This window comes from Lonchura striata, chromosome 5 (genome assembly GCF_050655825.1).
Source record: "Lonchura striata isolate lonStrDom1 chromosome 5, ASM5065582v1, whole genome shotgun sequence".
Taxonomy (NCBI): domain Eukaryota; kingdom Metazoa; phylum Chordata; class Aves; order Passeriformes; family Estrildidae; genus Lonchura; species Lonchura striata.
In genome coordinates, this window is record NC_140707.1 from 51,250,457 (window position 1) to 51,272,300 (window position 21,844).

General features: G+C 44.3%; 1 protein-coding gene across 4 annotated transcripts in view; it reads left to right on the forward strand.

The window, feature by feature from the left end:
- Window positions 1–3,333: 3,333 nt before the first annotated feature.
- IFT43 (intraflagellar transport 43) overlaps window positions 3,334–21,844 on the forward strand; it is a 46,398-nt gene continuing 27,887 nt past the window's right edge. Inside the window, exons 1-4 of one of the 4 annotated variants that reach the window (XM_085582204.1) lie at window positions 3,334–3,539; window positions 5,603–5,692; window positions 11,382–11,411; window positions 20,626–20,693. In XM_085582204.1, coding sequence (XP_085438330.1) covers window positions 3,474–3,539; window positions 5,603–5,692; window positions 11,382–11,411; window positions 20,626–20,693 — 254 coding nt within the window. In that variant the 5' untranslated portion in view covers window positions 3,334–3,473. Of the gene's footprint in view, window positions 3,540–5,233; window positions 5,302–5,602; window positions 5,693–11,381; window positions 11,412–20,625; window positions 20,694–21,844 lie in introns of those variants that run through there. The other 3 variants (XM_021542795.3, XM_085582205.1, XM_021542796.3) reach the window with 3 other exon arrangements.

Consider the following 21,844-nt stretch of genomic DNA (forward strand, 5'->3'; position numbering starts at 1 on the left):
TCTCTTGGCGTCACCTGGACCCTGTCCCCAGCACGCAGTCCTTCTCCCCGAGCCAGCGGCTTTGTGCCTTCCCAACCCATGGCAGCCGCTCGCAGCCCTGGCAGCGCTGCCGAAGGAGCCAGCCAGCCCGCTGGGCTGGCGGTGCGTTCGAAAAGTGGGGCAGGGACAGCTCCTGCCATGCTGCGGGCAGAGTGGCATGTGGAAGCAAGTCCTGGATCTTTATGCTCTGGGAGAGGTGGGGCTCCGGGGCATGTGGCCCCTTGGAGCGGTGGTGTCCAGCAACAGCAGGCAGCAGTGCAGCTGGAGGCATCTGGAAACCCCGGCACGGCTGAAGGGAGCCTTCTCTTACCTGCATGTTCGGGGGCCTTCGGCTGGGAGAGCGCTGCGAGCTCACAGCACAGTGACTCACCCAAGACAGGGAGTGTGGAACAGGTTGATGGGAAATCCATGGGGCAGCTGGGGGTGCTAGATTCACTGTGAGCCATTTTGTGCAGCTCTGAGGAGATGTAAGGGTGAGCTGCTCTCTGTTTGCTTGTGCTTTGCTTGGGGAAGAGGAATTAAGAGTTCTCTGATGGGGTGACAAAATGTAACAAGATCTAGTAGCATCCAAGATGATGTCAGTCAAATTTTAACTTGAAGTTAGATGCAAATTCTGACTGTTGACATTAAGCATCCATGGGATATTATTATGTAGGTTGGGATGGATGTTTCTAGAGCTCCCCAGGTACTTCTGAAATGAATTTTGGATGCTTTTCCATACTGGGATATCCTCTACCTTGCTGCCAGGTTGGAGGTCACACTAAATGCAGTCAAACTGATTGCTTTGGACTCCAGTAATCCATTTGCTACAGTGCCGCATAGTGGCATAGTGACTTATTAGTCAAGATGGAGATAAGTACAGAAATTATAAGAAATTATGAGAGTTTCCCAGAGGCTGGTCTTGGGCCCAGGTTTTATTAATGATCTTGGCATGCCAAAATGGATGTGCTAATGAAATTGGCTGCTTATCCAAAACTGGAGGCATTGTCGGTATAGGGGAGGACTGGGATATCCTATAGGAGGGGGTAGGCAATTTTGAAGGCTAATACAGGAGAAATGGGATGAAATACAATAGTAAGAAATGCAAGGTTTTGTTGCTAATGGCTGAGATCAGACTTTTCTTTTACAAGCTGACAGTGTGAACTTAGTGCTTGGAAGTAATAGTGGAGAAGGATGTAGGGGTCCCTGCTGGTTCCAGTATTGGGCCACTCACTTTCTGTTCCAAGTGTTGCTCTGTGGGTTGAAAAGAGGTGGGGAAGCCCCGTGATCTGACATGCACTGGAAGCAATGCTGGAGGCTGTGAGCAACAGTCATTAACAGGTTGCACATCTTTTACATGCTGGAATCCAGCTAGGCTGAGGGAGAGCCTGACAGGGCTACTGAACATGTATCATAGGAAATATTTCACACTTGGCAACTCTGGCTGGGGTTTGACAGTCTGAGCTGGGGCTGACGTAACACAAATAGCATCTGTTCTCATGGCAATCAAGACAGGCAAATGTGTGGACCTTTGCTGCCTGTCAAAGCCCCTTCCACCTTCCAGAGAGAGGGATATCTTGTTTGAAACTTTGCAATTGTCAGGGGATTTTGTTCTGGAGCCTACAGAAATAAAAATATTTGCAGTTTTTTCCCTCCTCCAAAACCCCTTAGAGATGGGAAGGTGCATGGAGGAAAAAAAAACCTGCAGAAAAATTAAACTGAGATGCTTGGAGCTGCCAGCGTGGAGCAGGATATAGCAACAATCTTTGCTGAATGCTTCACTTCCCAGTGGAAGATTAATATTTTAATGAATTGGCCCATATCAAAATTGGGAGTCTGGCTGCCTGCCTGATGTGAAGATTCGGCGAGGAAGAAAGCACCCTGCTGTGTCACTTGTTGGTACTGGAATTGCCCTGTATCCCATAAATCCTACTACTGTCAAAGACCTGCTTCAGAAAACCTTTGGGCACTCTGAATAAGGTGGTCATTGTGCAACCACGTGGGCTTTCCACCATAGCTATAGCTTTAACTACATGTGTGTGCCCTTGCTTTAAAGGGGGTCTAGGATCAGAAGCATATGGGAGGCTCAAGTGTGATTGCCTTCCCAGAATTTCTCATGGATAGGAGTACCAGACACAAGCTCTATTCATATGTCTGCCAGTCAAGGAGAAATCAACAGCACTAGTGGGGAACTCTGTCAGTCCTACTCTGTGTGATCAGGTTTGTGCTGGAACCAGATGGAGAGAGTCCACGCTTAGATGTGAGAACTTGTCCGTGAAAGGAATGCTTGCGGAGTTCTTACTTGTGTTCAGCTCAGAGGGGGTGGCAGCAGTGTGATTTACAGTGAGGGCAAAACCAAACAAGTAAGGCAGACTGAGAGCTGAGAATACACCTGAAACTGTACACTGGGAAAGAGAAACCCTGGCACCACAGACCTGAACTGGACAGGAAGCAAACACTGAAAATAGCTTTGGACAACCACAGCACACCAGACATTTGTTCTGCTACCTGGCTCCTTCTCAGTTGGTTAAGTGAACACAGTCTAGGTCCGGAGTCAAATGCTGCCTGTGGTGTCACCTGTAAGACAGAGGAGAATTAAACTGTTCAGAAAATGTAATCCAAACACTTAAGGCAGGCAAAATCCACTTTGGCCACAACATGAAATGATGAATGAAAACTCTTTTCCTCCTGTTGCCCTTCCCAAGCAGGCAAAACTTTGAGGGGTACGTGACAAACCCTATTCCAATAAGTGGAATCCAGAGGGATTAGAGGTAGAACAGATTTTAGGTTTCATTCTTTCTGCACATCTGCTCTTCCCTCTCCTTGAGAATCTCTGAAGTCCGGAGTCAAAATTCTGAGGCAAAGCTCAGTTGCCCAAGTCTTTACATGTTTTCTTTCCTGCACATGGACTTCACCCTCCCTCAACTGGCCTGAGACTTCTCTCCCTGGGGTAGGCAGCAAGCAGCACAGAGTGTGTCTTGGGGGAAAATGGGAAGTACAGGTGTACTGTCTGGGATGGAGACCCAGGGGAATTGTGAGGAGAAGCTTGGAGGGGAGGGCAGTTCCAAACAAGTGAATGCACTGGTCATGCTGCTTCATGATCTGTCTGTCCAGGATGGCACCCCTCTACCCTGGCTCTGGGAGGATGACCCTGCCAGCTGGCTGTGTGGGAGCATGTGGGAAGATGGATTGTAAGAGAACAGAGATGGTGCTGAAGGCAATCTCGCCCCTGAGGAATTACCGCTGTGCTAATTACCAAAGAGTAGGAACAGCCTGGCCCTTAATAGGTCACAGCTGTGTCCAGTAAGGATGGGTGTTATAAAAGAGTGGATTAGCTAGTCAAGAGAAGAGTTGCTGTTTGTTGGTGGTGCTGTGAGAAGCAAGGGTTAGGCAGTTGTGCAAGGGACACTAAGGGTTTGTATGTGCTGCTAGGGACAGGAAGGATTCAGCCAACCATGTGGAAGAAAGAGAAAAGGAGTGAGTGCTGTGAGGAGCTGCCCATGAGAACTCGCAGAGAGAAGGTATGGAAGTTTTACAGTAGGATGATAAACTGATGGTGACAGTCAGTTCCTATCCACTGTTGATTGGTGCCAAGCACGACACTGACAGGAGCACAGCTGCCAATGTACTCCTACCCAAAGATTCCTGCCCCAGGGATGCCTTCCTGTTTTAGCAGACATTGCTCTGGATGCTGTTATGCTCCTCTTGGGGTGCTCTTTTTCTGATCAAGAAGGTCAGCTGTAAGTGTATTGTAACCCCAGACCTATAGTCCCCTCTGTCTCCTGGCATCTGTGTAGCTGTGTTGTTGCAGCAGATGTTTGGAGGAGCTGGGGAGCATTGAGAAATGTGGGGCCATATTCCTATGGCCCTGGTGGTGAAGCATGGTGCTAGGTGCAAACTACCCTCTCTGCCTCATGAATGCTTGAATCTGTAATTAAAAGAAAAGAACAAAATATATGGAAGATCATAATTTCATAAAGCCCAGTGAGCTTGGCTTCAAAAAAGGAAAATCATGTCTCACTTACTGAATTCCTTGAACATGTCAAGATTTGTAAAGGGAGATAATATCTTTTATTAGGCCAATTGATACAGCTGGAAAAAACACACAAGCTTTCAGGCACAGAAACCCTTATTTTATGTTTTTTTTTTTTTTTTTCCCAGCTGTATCAGTTGGTTTAATAAAAAGTTATTACCTCTGCCCACAAATCTTATTTCACTTAATCCTTAGTTCATCACAGCACAACTACTTCAACATGTCAGTAGGAATGGAAAAAAGGAGAATTATTTGATACCACTTATTTAGATGACTTAAAATTCCTCAGCCAAACCACGAGCTTCTACAAAAGCTAAGCAGGTATAGAGTGAAATCTAGTGCCTTTAGTAAAAGATATTCCTGGGTGGCTTAATAGTTTAGACTTATGGAGTCAATTTTCGTCATTGAGTGTTAGCAGTGCAGTTTGTGGTGGTACAGTTCTCTATCGCAGCAGCAGAAGAAATTATTTAGGCTCATGAGGATGGGTGAAAATTGTGAGGAATGTGAGATAGCAGAAAAAAAAATATAGGCAAAGTGACAAAGTACTGGAAAACTGAATGTTTGTTAAACATGTAGATTTATTTACAATTAATCTGTACATCTGCCGAGCTAAGAAACGGGTCGTGTTATACAGCTCAGTGGACATCTCAGCACAACTCACGGCTGAGAAGCATGTGTGTAATGATCGTTGTGCTTACATTTGATCCTTGGCACTGCCTCCACCGTGAGCTCTGGGGACCGGCTGCCTCATCTGGAAAGCTGTGTTAGAGAGCCAGGGAGAAGTGGGAAGAGCATCAGCAGCCATCGGGAGACTTTGGCAAAAACCTCTATCAGGAGAGATGTGCAAGGCTAGGATTTATCTGCCTTAGTGGGAACTTAAAAAGTGTCTTCAGAAAAAGCTGGAGAAGGCAGAGCGTCAGACTGTTCCTGGCGCGCCACACCGCAAGTGGAATTAGAAAGGGCTGAGAACCCGCATGAGGTGCTGCAGCAGCGGTGTCCCCCTTAGTCAGGCCAAGGTTCTAGGAGTGCTGCGGGGCTGGGTGTCTCTGCGGCTGCCAGGCGCGGGTGCTGGGCCGGGCGGTGCGGGGCTGCGGGCCGGGCCCGCGTTGCCGGGGCTGCGGGCCGAGCCCGGCGGGGCCGGGCCCGCGTTGCCGGGGCGGGCTGTCGGCCGGAAGCACCGGCGGCCCCGGCGGCGGATGGAGGCCGAGCCGGAGCGAGCGGAGGCGCCGCGCAGGGGCGGCGTGGCCGGGGTGAGCGGGGCCGGGGCGGGCCCGGCCTCTCTGAGCGGGGGCTCGGGGCCTTGGGGCGCGGGGTGGCGGCCCGGCTGCCGCGGGCGCCGTGCAGCGGAGGGGCCGGGCAGCGCGGCTGGGCGGGCCGCGGGGCTCACACCCCTCACACCTGCGGCAGCGGAGCCTCCGCGCTGTGCGGGCACCGCGCTGCGGGCGGGGCGCCACGGCGGGGCCGGGCCTTGCGTTCTGCTCCCTGCAGTGAAACGGCTTTTGTCAGTAACTGTGTGCCCTCTGCTCCCTCCTGCTTTCCCCTGCACTACAGGTACTAAAGATGGGCCGTCGAGCCCGCCAAGACATCTTTGCGGGTGAAAATCTCAGCAGGAAGAATTCCTCGTCTGCCTGTCTTGGAGAGGTGGGTGTCCTGGCAGGAGGGCTTGTCTGTTGTCCTGCTGTTTTCTCCAGTGGAGAATTATGAGTTTCTTCTGAGATACCTTCCTACATGGTGTGCTTTGCCCTTTGAATTTTGTCCTTAGATTTGGGACTCATGTGACTGCCTTGTCCCTTTACTGATGTTGCCCTTTGAATAGTAGTTTCCACACTCCTCTCTAGGGCTATGGTTTCTTTCATGTCAAGTATGGTGAGTAGTATCATACAGGACTTGGGGCCTCTCCCTTCTGTGCATACATATATTCCTGATATTTTAATTTCTAGATTTCAAATATGAGCAGGCACATCATTTTGTGACCAGTTTTGCTGCCATCTTTGGTCGCAATGCAGATAAACAGATGCCTTACTTTTGTGCTTTGCTTTGCCTGAGCCAGAGTATCCCTGACATGGTCTGTATCAAATTTGTGTTCTTTTTTCATTTTCTCTGTGTGCGGCTACAAAGGTCATACTAGGAGCCATCCTTGTAGGTAATAATGTGCAAACTCAGCTCCCACTTGTTTTTGGAGGAAAACTTGGTTCAGAGGCTGTTCTATTAGTACACCTTCAAATGGTAGAAGGGGGTCAGGAACCTCTCTTTCTCAGGGGAGTGAGTCAACATCCTCAAGTATCCAGAAATAGATCTGAACTGTTTCAATTGATTTTTTTGCTTAGCATTGCAGAATGCTGAAATTGTTCCTGGAAGCTTGCTGTTGGATGTTAGCTTGGCTTCTCCACAGACATCTCCTGCTAGAAGGAGCAGCTCTCAAGAAATGCCGTACCAATTTTGCTCCCTGACACATACCAGATAGACAAAAATGTCATCCAACTTCCACTTTGTTGCCAGTGGTATTTGTTTAAATGAGGTGATGCTTACCATTTTGCAGTGCCAGTCAGTGGTCACCAGTATACCATATTCTTGTCTTCTTTAAACTGGAAACCCTTTTTGCCCTGCTGGCCACCCTGCCACCAACTCTGCTTCAAGCTACTCTGCTCAGAGCCCTGGGACCTTTTTTCTTGGAGTGACTACTTACCCCCTGATTTCCTGTGCAGTGACAAAACCTTCCTATTACACTGAGTAGCTGTGTCCCAGACATCTGTGCCAAAATGGGTATGGGGGATTTTTCCTTTGAGACCCTGTGATGCTGTTGAAAACGGCATTATTACAGCTTAGCTTACAATAACACCTCATAGAGTAGACTTTTTTTTCCTGGAGAAAGTATGATCTTTTATTTTGATAGGCATAATGGAGAATCATCTTCCACCTAGGAATTCTCCCCATGGATATGCTGTAGGCATTCAGGATGAATTCTGGGAGGGAATGTGCAGAAGATTCAATCTAAGAAATAGAAGTAACCGTTGACCTCATAGGTGAAGAAAGTCTTGGGGAAACGAGCTGGTGGTTTAAGGAGGCGTAATCATTAGCTGGCCTCCACATTACGGTGGCTCGCTGTCAAGATTGTTCTCTTGCTGGAACTGGCCATCCTAGTTCATGGTCTGGTTTTCTGGTTTTAAAGAGCCCAGGGCATTATGTAGCAGTACAGCTGATGGACTGTAACTTACTGTAGTTTGTTTGTGCTTACTGCTCACATCACAAGCATTTCAATAGCTAGGAAGAGATCATAGTGGTTCCAGGACTTGGGCCAGTCTTGAAGAAGATTAAGAAATGTTTAGAGTGTGCTGTTTGAAAGCAGTGAGCTTTTCAGCAGCAGGAGGGTGAGGACTTCCATGCCTTACAACATTCAAGTATGTTAGTACTGGATCTTAACCACCAGGAAGAATAGTTTGTGTCAATAGTCTCCCTTCAGGCAGGTCTTCGTTGCTAAATGTTTGTGTTAATCAACAACCTTGGAGGTACTGGAAGAAAGACAAAATCTACTGTAAATAATCCTCAGCCTTTTCCTTTGCTCCAAAATTGGAGGCTTTTTTTTATATGTGACCATATTTGTTACCAAAGTGAGAATTTAACAGAACTAATATTGTTTATTCCTTCACCCTAGATTGGCAGTCACCTTTTACTTTTTTGGAAGCTTGGCCTTATTTTGCTGTTAAGTGATGGGGTTACAATGGATGTCTCAGCCATCTAGTCATCTTGAAATAGGCAAGATTTTTAAAAAAGTCCATTTTTGTTTTTATGGAACTGGCAGTAGTGAATTAGGCATCATGTAATTTATCTCAGCATAGAAGGTTTTGTTCTTACTGATTTTTGAAGGTAAAGGGGTTTGTCTTAGACCTTTGCCATATTTACACCCTCATATGCAATTTCATATTCAGGTTAGTGATTTTGTCTTCCTCAGAGATTGCTCATAGTTTTAAAACTAGTTTAATTCACCTTGACTCTTTTTTAATTTTATTTTTTTTTAATTCCATGCTAATCAACCCAGTTTCTACCCATCTCACATTTCTGGTATGAACATACCATTTCTGTTACTGTTTGGGTCTTTTAATGACACTGAGGAGCATCCAGGAAGTGTTTTCCAGTCAGAACAGCTTGCTTGAAGGAAGCAAAAAGTACCTGTCTATCCATGTTTCAACATCTGGGCTTATTACAAGGAAATTCACTTAGAGGTGGACAATTACTGTAATTAAAAAGATCTTTGTTTTGAAGTCAATAGGCAAATCATCTGACTTGGAGCATAGATCTTATCAGGTTACTGCTGATCTCTGCTTGGCATGGCCTCTCTCTTTCAAAAGAGACTCCAAACTGTGTGTTGCTCCCTACAACAAATGTGTGTTAAAACCTCCTTCCCCAGGGCATAGTTGCCTTGTAGCCTAATATACTTCTTCCAAGTTCTATGGAAACACTATGATATCTTAGTGTTTTTCAGTGCCTGATGTGTGTATGTATCTCCCACAAGAATATTCTTAACTACAGCAGCAAATCCGTAATTCCTCTGCCCAAATCTACTTCATAATTCCCATTCTTTGTGGAAGTACCTGCGTTCTCTTCAAATGTAGACCTGCTCAAGGGGCTCATGAAAGGTCACAAAGCTCACACTCTGCCCATGTGACATGCAGAGCATTCCTGCCTTTTCAGAAGTACAAGTATTAGCAAACAACTCTGCAGGTATGTGTTATTTCAGCAGGCAAGATGGAACATGATTCTCTGCTGTAATTGGTGCAGTTGGCACCCTCGTGCAGCAGAGGCTGTGTGCGCTTCTGCCTTCAGAGCTCCTTGGTAATTCAGCAGGCACTTCTTGGGCACCCAGGGGAATATGCTGTAACTGGGAATTCCTAGAGATAAATCTGCTTGCTGCATGCCAGAACTCTGCATTTCAAACATTCATTTCAGAGGGGTAATGTATCTCTTTTTCCATTGAGAGGCCTTTCCCATCCCGTGGCTTGATTACATTTACTCATCTTGATGCTATCAACTTTTCTGACAGAATGGGAGAAACTCAAGCTAGTCATATTATTTGTATAATGAGAGGGACAGATTATGTAATGAGATCTGTTGAAGATCTTTGCTATCCCATCCTAACAGGACTTCTGGACACTTCTACAGAATAAAAGTCAAACCTTTTTCTTGGCTCTAACATCACTGTTCCCAACAGCCTGAATGCTGGCTTGATGACATCCATCAGAAGAAGTTGTTTGGCCAGGTTTGGAGCTCTTGATGAGATTGATTTGGAAAGTTGAGTGGAAAAGCCTTTTAAAAATGTATCAGCAGATTTTTCCTTTCCTGTTTCTTCTCTCAACAAGAGTGAACTATTTGCTGTCCTGTATGCAAAAATATTTTAATGTTATCCTACTTCCATGATCTGTTTTCTTTATCCAACAGTAAGGTGATTCCCTTGGGACCTTGTTCAAGAGTTCCCTGGTTTCTGCCTCTTGCAGTCTGATTTTGCCATTGTGTCTCTGGCAGCACTGTGTAGGTCCTTTGAATGGAGACTGCTTTACTAGACAATGGCCAGCCTAAAGGATGAAGGTTTTCTCTATTTTGAGGACATTTCCACACAGGTAGAACAAAATGACTCGATATCAGGGTTTGCCCAAAAATCAAACTCCCTGCTGGCTGTCTGCCATGTTTCACCACAGCCTGGGGAAAGGTTCTGTGCTTTCACTTCTGAAATTGTTTTTTCTCTTGTTGTCCTAGCTGGTATTTTTAAACTTGCTTATGTAGTTGTGGTCCTTGGGTGGTAGTTAAAAAGCATTTCTTGCCGTAAAAATACCTTATTGAGCATATATTCTGTTAGACAGATAAGAACTTGGGCCATTTGTGCTGTATGTGATTTTAGTAAAGCAACTGTCTGGACTTCCACCACCCAGTTTACAAACACTCCTGGCAGTGATGTTTTAGGCTGACATCCAGGCTTTGTTTTAATAGGACTCTACCTAGCCCAAATGAGTAAAGAATAATAATAATAATAAAAAAAAAAGAATTGCTGAGGGTGAGACCCATGTGAAAGATTGCTCCAAGAAGTGGTTATTTAAATGTTTTTCCAACATGTGTTGCCCAGCTGGATTTTCTTCCATGCTAGTGCAAGTCTTGTACTGCTTGGGCTCTGTACATCCAGAGAAGCTTAGGTCAAGCCTTTCTGCTTTTGGCTGTGGGACCAAGCAGGCCCCTGGCTGACAGATACATGCTTCCAACAGATTTTTACCCGTTGGGCAAATCTGTTTTCATTTGTGCTACTCATTGGTAAGGACACCTTTGTACCCCAGCTGCTCTAACCTGCGTGTAGCCCCCCTCTGCTCTTGTTGTAGTGAGATCATAAGACCAGATGACAGCAAAGACACAAAATGAACTCAGATACCAAACCACTTCCATGAGAGATATATGCAGTTTATGAATCACATGGGTTCCATGTTCCACAGGAGAGATGATTTAATCCAGAAGAAAAGTCAGGGGGGTTAGTGGAGTGTTTCCAGCCATCCTGTGCATACTCCTGGTGTAGAGTCATAGGTCAATCTAGGAAACTCTAAATTCTCCTCCTGAATGGTTCTGAAGACTGTGATTTCTAGAATAGCATAGAGATTATTGGGTTCATAATTACCTCCTTACATTTGGTGCCTAACAGCACTGGTTGTTGCAAGTGCTGACAATCTGCTCATCTAAAAGGTTCTCAACCAGTTCACAACTTTCACAGTGATTAACGGGCTGATTTTCTTGAGTTACTTATCTACCACACAACCAAGCTGCTTCCTTACCAGTGTTAGCTAAAGATCATCTGCTGAAGCTATGGCAGCTGTCCTAAGCTAACTGCTACGTCTTGTGCTCCCAGGGGAAAACCTGAGGTTGCCTTGAGAAAAAGTAGCTTCTGAAAAAAGGGCTGTAGCCTGCTACAGTGTATAACCCCTAGTACGACTGGTCCAGCATCAGTTCTGGTGTCTGGCATGGCTGCAGTGACTCTCCATATGAATCTTTCTAGGATCCTACACACCTGAATGATTTGAATTTTATCATGCTATAGGGAGAAGGAACCAAGTCTGTTCTCTTCTTGCTTATGTTTGGGTTTTGGTTTTTTTCCTTTAACTACTGCAGTTGGCATCTGCATAAATGACTGGATATAAAATGTTGTAATGGTGGGATCAACTTTGTGCTTTGTTCAATTGAATAAGGTTGCAAAGCATGTGCTGCAGGACAGTCATAAATGTCAATCTTCAGACTGTTTTTTGTGCAGGCTTCTATAGTGCTTCCTTTTAACTTCTCTCTTTTTCCCTCCTGACCCTTCAAGGATGAAGACTATCAGCAAAAGGTTGACCATGTAAGTCTAGAGGCTTTCTAGGTAGATGCTGGCTCCTCTGAAGGGAACTAGTAGGATTAACCTATTATGTGTCTGGAGATTACCTTAAGAGGGTACTCTAGTACAAGAGAAAAAGATAAAGTTTACTTTGGATGCAGTGCCTTTCCTGCATCCTCTGTTTCTGATGCTGACAGATTTTTAATTATCTTTGAAACAGCTGCTCTTATCAGCTGCTGCATCTTGTTTTGAGGTCACAGATATATATGTGGCCACTAAAAATATGCTCAGTTTTCATTTAAGTCAGGACAGCAATTAGCTAATACAGTACAAGACCTGACTTAACCTAGATTGCTGTCCAGTATGGTTAGTTTGCTCTTATAACATGAAAACTTACCTTTAAGGATGATGAAGTCTTGCTGGTGCCCCAGAGGAGAACGCCTTTGTATTTTCTATAAGTCTTTTATTTTTATTACACCAGCACTGAATGCCAGAATCTGTAGTTAATAATGTCATAGTGTTTCTTACCAGGCTCCTGTTACACACTGATGAGGAATACATATATCCTTTCTTATCCTTCACCAAAGCTAAAATACACCTTAGCATTAAGTTAGCATTAAAAGCCAGGATGATGCTATTCAGAACAACCTGAGAAGTTCTGCCTGTTTCTGTTCAAGTGTTTGGGCTAATTGCTTTGCACTCTCCCTAACCATGGAATTTATATTGCCCAATTTTTCCTGCCTAGAGTTGCTCTCTGCTAGATAATTAAAACGCCTTCTCCTGTGCTCTTAATTCCTTATGCTGAAGGACCACTCCAGTACTGGTTGCACAGTAGATTCATCTGTGAAATTTAAAGCCCAGAAAAGAAACCCGTATCACCCATCTCATTAATTCTGGCCTCAGAAGGGTATGCTCATCACAAGGAGTCAAGACTATTCAGATTAGCTCAGTTTTCTCTTGGTAGTGCAAGAGATGATATTGTAAAAAAGATCCACTGGGTTTATTTGGGAGTGATGGATGGTTCAGGACTATGCCCAGAGCACTTTTCCATTTATCAGGCAGACCTCCCACTGATGGGTATAGTTTTGGGGACTGGTTGCCTAATAGAAATTTTTACTGATAATTGATCTAATCTTCTCCCCACCCGCCTCGCTGGAACCAGTCCTTACAGTCATTTCACTGGAAGTAATTCCACCTCCATACAGTGCCCTAAATCATTGATTCCCAAGGTCTGCTGTTGAGTGCTGGCTGGTCACATGCCACAGGCGCCTTCTTGCTTCTGGCTGCTGAATTTCATTAAAATAACTACTGATGTGACTCTTCCACATGAGCAATTGTTGCTTCAGGGTTGTTATGCAATGGTGCCTGGCAAGGAGATTTTACTTAGTATGAGCAGTCCCTGCTTTGAAAACCATTTTCATTGGGTAATTCCTGTGTTCTTTTTTCAGGCTTATGCTCTTAAGCATGACAGTCACACTTTGTAGTATTTTTCCATTTGTAAAAGTCTGTAAATGGTATAAAATGGTTAACTGAGAGTTCAGAAATCTGACTGAGCAGTAAGCTGCTTGTATCTTATAGTACTATATGCTTACGAACTTCTGTTAATTGTATCATAAATATCTTTCAAATCAACTTAGTGAAACTTTGTTATAAAATGTGATTCAAATCTTGTTGCAGTATATCATTCCCTTAGTAATTGCCTGGCCAATCTGAAATACTTGGCTTCTTGAATCATTTGTCTGAAGTTGGCCCCTTCATCCCCCGGATGGCTCCTACGACCCTTCTCTGAACTCCCTTAGGGCTTTGCTGAGTGTTACAATCTGAACTCTTCCTGGATTTGGTCCCTTTCCTCTTGCTGTGCTGAAGATAACTTTGTAGCTGCTTGAATACTAACAAACAACTTCATCAGGGTTGTCGATGTGAACGTACCTGCTGAAGTCCTGCCCTCCAGCCATCTGCCTGCTCTGAAATTTGTTTTGCATCCTTTGGCAAACCACTCATCTTACATCTGAATTTTTGCCAGTTGAATCACTAATTTGGCTGCACCTTCCAAGGCTGCCTGGGATATTTAGCCAAAGGCTGTGAGGCTAATCAATGGTATAATAAAGGGTGTATCCTAATATTTCAGTTAATTTGTAGAGGCAGAATAAGCAGGACTATGAATGTGGTTGTGAGCCAAGATTTTGCTGGGAACTTTTTGTGGCTTTGCCATAGATTTGCTTTGGGACCTTGGAGAAGTCCTTCCACTAGTTTTCTTTAGTCCCTGTCTGAAAGGAAAGCTAGAGCTTTATGCCTTATCCTCATAACAAAATCCATATCCTGCATTGGGTGCCTGTGTAGTATGTAGATAATCTCAGGATGGGATGGTAAAGAGTGGCTGGGAATGGCAGTGTGTCTGAAACCCTGTCCTTCTATGGAATTCTGGCCCCATTCTGCAAGCTCTGGGAGTGCATATCCTTGCACTACCAGTGAGAGACCCTGATCCCCAATCCTGTGTTTTCTAGCCTTCTGAAGTAGAGCAGGGCTTTTCCTTGCCTTCAGGGACCTCTATTTCCTGAGTAAGCAGATGTTCATTTCAGTGTTGCAACCTCTTGCTTTAGATGTAGAGATTAAACTGGCATCTCCTTTCCAAGCTGGAAGACACTGATTTTATTGTCCTCTTCCTTCTCTGAGAAAGATGTAGCAAGTAATGTTTGCCACCTCCATAGGGAATATTATATTTCATGACAAGCCTATGAGCTGTTCTGAGTTTGAGAAGGTTCTCAGTCCTTTCTCCTGAAGCCACTCTGCTTTGCAAATGGAACCAAAAGAATTTTGGTACCATAGGAAAGACTTTCTAACTGAAGGCAACAACATTTGAGTGGGAAAACATCAGTTCCAATGGGTCCAGCTGGAACCTCATCCTCTAGTTGTGCTTTGGTAAACGTGCCATAGATAGTCTCAAGGTCCTTCACAGACTAAAAACAGGGACAGCAGCTGATTTCTGACCCTTACACAGGTGAATTCTGGCTTCTGTGGCTCTATATCACCCAGTATTTGAGTGACAACATGCTTTAAGGCAACAACTGGAAAGAGGATTTGAAGATTGGACCTTTCCAGAGGGGGCATCAAAGTCCTTTTGTAGTTCTAGTTGCCAGTGCTTCTAAAACATTTGGGTGAAACAATTAGCTATTGCTTTTTAGTTTAAATCAACATGCCAGGAACATTGTTTTCATTGAATGTTTGTTGGGAGAACAACTATAAAAAGAATGCAAGTACCTGAAATATAAAGCCAGTTGTGTTCTTAAATTGCTAGGTCACCCAGTTGGGTGAGGTTGAGTGAGTGTATTTGCATTCCAAAATACAGTGCAGAATGATGTGGAGATCCCCTGGTGAGAAGCAACCTTCACTCTACCTGGGGAGGTACTAGCTTCATTACCAGAAGTACCTAAAACAAGACAATTTCCAGACTTGGGCTGACTCATGTGGATCCTGCTTGCAGGTGTGTCTGCACCTGTGGTGTAGACATGGCCCGGGGCTTGATATGATCAGGGCCTTTAATCAGAGCGGTATTTTCCTGACCCAGTTCTTACCCTTGCATAGTCGTTGGCACCCAGCTCCAAACTCTCATTCCATTGTCTGGTCTGGATCTGTGCAGCAGCCACCCCTCAAGTGCTCTCCCCTACGTTTCCTGAAACCTTAAAACATGCAAGTGAGGAACTCAGCACCAGCTGTACTCAGCTGAATGTTGATCAGGGGACCTTATTTGTGTAAAAATAATCACAATGGTTTGGGCACTGTCTTTCCACTCTGGTTTAGAGAGTTCATGACCTAGGAAGTCATAATTGTAATGCAGTCACAGTAATTTCTGTATCTACAATTTGCACTGCAATAAGATCTAGAGTGTTGGTGTATGGCTGGAACAAAAATTTCCTATTCCCGAAGAGTTTACATCTTACTGCAATGTTTTTCTCTAGCATCCTATTCTCCTCTGTGATCTTCAGCTTGTAGAGGAGCCTTCAGCAGGGGTAGCTGCATTTTGTATATGGTACGTTGCCAGGGATTTGCTTTCTTAGGCATGCAGTTGGGAGTGGGGTGAACTGGCAGTAGATAGCTCTTGAAGCAATTGGCATTTCCGAGAACCTGGGAGGGTTCTCTGAGGCAGAATTTCCCGTGGCTATTGCACACTGTGAATGCCCTCCCATTTACGTGGTCATCCTAGGTTGAGCTGCATTTGTCCCTCCATGTCCCAGAGTTTGTCATGTGTTTTTGTCTTGCATTATTCTAGTAAATACCCTCCACTGAAAGGATCCAGCATCCAAGGAAGCACTGGGTTTTTTACCTGCTTCCATTTTACAGGGTTTGCATATTTTTTTTTCCAGCGGTCTTCTGGTTGCTTGTAGAAATGCTGGACTCCCAGACTGTTCCTGGGGACCTCTCATCTGGAAGTTGGCCAGATTCTCCAAGAGGAATCTCAAAAATGCAGCTGAACTTTTGTTCCCTAATTAGGCCAACTTCCCCAGTGTGAGACCTAGCACTGCATGGCCTGGAGCTCCCCAAGGCCTTGTGCAGCCTCTCTCCCGTGCACCCCGACTGGCTGACCGGCAGGGCAGTTATTTTCAGCTTTCTGAGCTTATCTCCTTGCCTTTTGATGACATCTTCTGAAATAGCATTTCTAATCAGCCATGTTTCCCAGCCTTTCTAGTAGTATCCTGCCTGCTTGTCTACCTTGATTTGGATTAGGGACAATCTCATTGAAAATAATTTTATTAAAAGCTTTTCCTTTTCCACACATTTATTTCATACTTTGAGTGCTTCTGGACCTACCTCGAGGCAACAAAAGAACTGTAGAAGGTGGGAAGGTAGATGGGAAAATATCTGAGCAAAAGTAGCATAAGGTGGTAGCAAACAGAAATGCTGATGCTTAGGAGGGCTGGAGGGGCACTTATAACTATGGATTGTGAGAGGATTCTACCTAGTGACCCCTTGTTCAGAGAATCAGATTGTTGTGTGCTGATTCACTGTTTTACTGCAGGGGAGAACAGTAACTCCTGAGACAGGTTAAGGTGCCAAATGCTGCAAAGGTGACAGTTTTCTTCGAGGGTGCACATCAACTGACAGATGTCACTGTTTTGGGAGAGCAATTCTTGATAGCTGTTTAACAATATGAACTGCTCCTTTACCTGTGATATTTGAAGAATATTTGAAGGCTCCCAAGAACTTCTGTTTCAATAACAATTTCCCTAGTAAAGGAAAGTCAGTGACTGTGAAAAGAAGGACAGTTTGAGGATGAAATACAAATCCTGTATTTTCTGCTCAGTATTTAACACATGCAGAAGTCCTTGGAGGGTATTCATTAAAATCAGAGGCACTATTTGAACCGTTTATGGACATGATAAAGAGAGCCAGCAGAGATGGGTTGTTCTTTGCAAAAAGCCCAGGCTTGCATAGATCTTGGAATTGATATGTTTTTGATATCATACATGCTCTGAGACCAGTACAGATTATTTTACATGGCTGTTTGGGAGCAGTGGGGCTATTTGACTTACAGCTCCTTAAATGGCAGCAATCAAAACTAATTCATCGGGCCTGGTTGTGGTTGTGGAGATTTGCTTTTCTTCAGTCAAGGGAGCCTCTGGCATCTTGCTGGAGAAGAGAATCCTTGAGATTGCCCATACTTCTTTCTTTCCACTTCTTGGTCCATATTGGATAAAAATAAGACACCTACATACTGTGTAAAATCTCACGGTGTTTGTGTATTGGAAAAACATAGCTCCTACATATTTCAGGAGAAATATGACATGATAGAAGAATTGTGTGTCCTCTCTTGCATGCTTTCAATGTCATTTAAGTCCCTGCATCCCTGCACAGAGTGCTCAGTGTTTCAAAGGAGTTGTCATGTTGATGAAGGTAAATTAATGCATATTTCCAGACCCACCTGAGAATCTGAGGGACTTAACATGCCCATAATCTGCCCCTGTTGTGGAAGGTCCTAAAAGAAACTTTGCTGGACCTTTAAGATTCAGAGACACACAGGATAGTTTCTTCCATTAAGGAAGCAGCATCCAGCTGGCACCTTCAGAACTGTAGACATGATTTGACAAGTAGCCTGGAAATTTCTGCTCTAATGGGGAAGCCAGGTTGGAATTCTGCATCTGTCTGATAAGAAAGGGCCTGAAAAACAATAAAGAAGAAGGTAGAGTTTCTACTTTGATGCAGGAGAGATGAAATTCAGGCCAGTCATTTTTCCAAGGGAGAGACAAAATACTGATTATGGATGTAGTATAAAAGTTTTGGTATGGAACGTGGCCTGAGAAACTGAAAAAATGCCATCACAAAAATGGTGAGCTGAATTTCTTAGGAAAAGGACCCAAACACAAACAAAACAAAAAACTCAGACCATGGCAATTTTCCTTGGAAAAGGGAGGATCTGCAGAAACTCAAGTAGAGGAGATCTGGAGATCAATACCAGACAAAACTGACGTGGAAAGGAAAATCCCAGCAAGTAAGCAATTAGTTGATCCTGTGAAAGAGACTGAGCAGCAAGGCCTGAGAGACAACACTGTTATCAGGAGCTGGTGAAATCGCAGTGTTCTGAACACTAAACTGTTTGGATGTATAGCTGTATATTTGGGAACACTCGTACAAATCTTGCCTAAGGTATACCAGTAGGTACCAACAAGTTTTGATCATTTAAATCCTGCAATCTTTTTCACCAAAAAGGTATGTTTAAGAGCACATTTGCTGCATTACAGAAGAACAGTGTACTCTATTTCTTCTCTGATCCCTCTGGGGTTGACATTTGTCCCACTTACTGCCTCAAGCTCTTGCTTGCAGCTGCAAAGTCCCCACCTGTCACCATATTATGGCAAAGCATGACATTGCATTCTCAATTGTAAATTATGTTGAGATTTTGCAACTGTGAAAGTATGTGAAGGTAAATTTATTTACTTGACAAAACTGTATGTGGCATGTGACCTTATTGCAGCACTTTCCAGGCAGCTAACAAAGAAAAGCTATTTCTCCTCAGCTGACAGTTAACATTGCCTTTCCTGTTGCTAGTGCTCCTGTAGGCAATTCAGAAAGAATTACCTAATTTATTGCAAGAGGAATAAAAGACCTGTAGGTGTATATGAGGTGTTTTTCAGGATCTGACAGGTTTTCAGGGTTGCCTGGTGTTTGTGATCAATGAGAACATGGTATAACATTGGCAAGACATTGGAATCAAACCCCTGGATGCCCTGGAGTCATGCCTTGTGCAAAGACTGGGCCAGACATTGTCATCACCCTCTGATCTGGTGTGCCCCACTTCAGTTAGCTTTGATCTGAAGGCTAATTTTGATGATAAGTAAATTAAATTGCAGGGGCATTGAAGAGCCCTGGAGATGCTGCATTTTCCCTCAGCCTTATGGCCCAAGTTCTTTGGTGTCATTTTTGTATGCCCGTGCACCTTTGTGAGGAGTTGCGAGGCTATGTGTTGGAAATATGGCTTGCTGGCTATTGGAGGGATAGTGTAAGGGGAAAGGGTTTTTTTTGCATGGGAAGCATATGTGTGAGAAGGAGTGTGGTTTTGAGTTAGGGGTATGTGTAATGAGAATAGGGATGTTTATGTGGCATGCACGCCCATATGTGGTGTGTGTTCCCACTTTTTTCTGGGCTCTGGGTGTGTCCAGATCAACTGAATTCAAAATGCTCCTTTTTTGGCACTGTAGCCTCTTCTCTGGTTTGGCATCTTAAGAATCTGGGAGAATCATTTAAAGATCAGAAAACTCCATTCACTTGGGCCCCTGAAGGCTTCACATTCTGTGACATGGTCATTCCAGTCGACTGAGCTCTGTCCCCTACGGATGAGCCCATATAAGGAGGCTGTTTCCTGCATTTCACGCTCCCTGCCTGTCCCTCTGCCCTCCTGTGCTCCCTTTGCTGAAGAAAGTTGGTATTTTGGGACTGCAGCTCCTGCCTCATTCCTGCTCCCTGTTTATTTTTGGAGGATGACTATTTTTGCTCCTATCAGAGAGCTATGCAGGGTCATACCCCCTCCCTGCAGCAGGCAGAGGCTGCTCCTGGCAGGGTCTCTTAATTTCCCACACTCACAAACAATGCTTCTATTTCAAGAAATAAACATGTGAGAGACCCCTACCATCAGGGGTTAGCTCGATGCTGTCCTCATTAGTGGCAAGAGGTGATTTGGCTTTGGCTCAGGGTTGACCCCACCACACATGCAAGGTCCTCTCTGAAGTCAAAAACTCCTCAGGAGTCATCCCACTCATTTACTTCTGTAATAAAAGCTGTGGAAGCCACCTGTGCCCCCACCATTCCTTTGCAGTTAGCATTTTTTCTCTGTTTTGTGGCATCTTTTACCCAATCATTCTTTCTCATGATGGTCCATTCACAGGTCCCTGTAATCCATCTTCTGTCACTGGGCACCATCAATTGGGAGCTATGTAAGCTCTGCTTTCTGCGTCTGCTTTCATCATTGCCTGCCATGCAGAACACTGAAGGCAGTGCCATACAGAGTTCCTCAGGCTGGGGGATCCAAGCCCAAGACTGTAAATGACAATGGGCAGCTTCCAGATGGTGGGAATTCATGGCCCCATTTAAAAATTCCCATCATAAGCCCCAAGCTGAATTCCCATTTTCTCTTGCCATGTGGCAGAGTGCCACACAAGACAATGCAAGAATATAGCAGGGGATATCTTTAAGCTCCAGATGATCTTCCCCTTTGGATTTCAGTGGTGGGATTCATCCCAACTAACTTTGGAAGAGTTTAGGTACGAATCACTGTGTCTGAAATTGGCATCTATCCTCCTATTCTAAGCAGTGGACAACAGCAGACTTTTTGGGAAAAACTCCTCATCTAACACAAGATATCTACAACATGCTGTCTTGTACCCTAGGAAAAGCATAATGTGATACCTCCCACTGGTATGTAGGCAACAGTGATGAGCAAGTTCCCAGTGAACCTTATTTTGCTAGGAGAGCACACCTTCTGTGGATCAGTCAGCTACTGTGTTGTGTGTCCTCAAAAAGTCAAAGGGACATAGACCTGAAACTTGTCAAGATACTGATTAGGGTGATGCATTTTTTATTTACAGACAAGACATCCTGTCTTGTAGTTTGTCTTCCTTTTATTTTATTATTAAAGAACATTTTAAACACTAGCTCTCCATTATATAGTAGTGTTACATTAGTGTGTGTGTGTGGACCTCAATTGGCTTGACAGAGCTATCTGTAACATGCCTCTTTCTCTTTATTAAAGGTTCCACCACCTAAACCCCCACGCCGGCAAGGAGGCTGGGCAGATGATCCTGTGCTGGCACCTAGCAAGTGAGTCCTCGCCTCCTTCCTTATTAAGAGGGATTCAGGTGTGGAATAAAGAATCATTACTAGTTGGACCTTGCTGTCACAGACATTGGAACACTCTTCCTGGGTCTTTTAGATGGCCTTTCTTTCCAATATCAATATAACTTGTTCAAGCCATTTGAAGTATTGCTCTTGCTTGGTTCCATTGGCTAATTGACTTGGCAAGGATTAGAACTGAGTACGTGTCCCTGTTTGCTGGAGGCAGCATATTCCTTACCTGGTACAGTGCCTGGAAGGAGTCAAGAGCATAATAAGCATGTTAAATGCAGGAGCTGGGATGGGGGGATTTAACTGGTTCCGTTCTTTCCAGGAGAGTGACATATGACAGCACCACACTGACAAGAGTGCAATGAATACATCAGGATTTAGTGATCAGCCTTGACAGGAAAGGTGAAATTTGTCAATGTTTATGTGTGCATAGGGTTATGGTATAATGGAGATGGATGGAGATGGTCAGCAAGAAGATGTGAGGAAAACGTATACAAATTGTAGAATGTGTGTGGAGAAGTCCGATGCTTACATGAAGGACATGTAAGACAAAGGAAATAGTTGGATGTGGTAATAGAATAAATATGAAAACTAAAGGACGGTTGAGACTGGGAGGAGATTACTTGCTTTCAAATAGTTGTTGTTTTCCAAGCTGAGAAGTTATGCTGATGTTGTATTTCATATTCACAGAGCTGAAGGACTGAGCTGTGGAGTGGTATGAGATTGCTTGTGTAGTTAAAGGCCTTTAATAAAAGTCTATATGTCTTAATAATATATACTTTGGAGGCACTCTGATTTATGAAAAGTTACCTGTTTTCTGGTCTGAAATTGAGAATGGGTGGGAACATCCAGAAATCTGTTATACAGTCAGTATTTTTTGTGAGAGGAGAAGGGTGGTCTGTATTCTGGGGTAGCCTTTCCAAAAAACAGTACTTTTCTGGGAAAATTATCACTCCATTTGTCTGTGAAAAATAAATAGTTTGAAAATCTGAAGACTAGAATAAAGCAAAGAGAGAATAAATCTGGAGACTAGAATAAAGATCTCAGCCTGAACTCCTGTTGCTTTCCAGTTTAACCCTGATAATGGTTATTTTCATAGGGTGGCTGCAGCTAGAAGTTGCCATTGC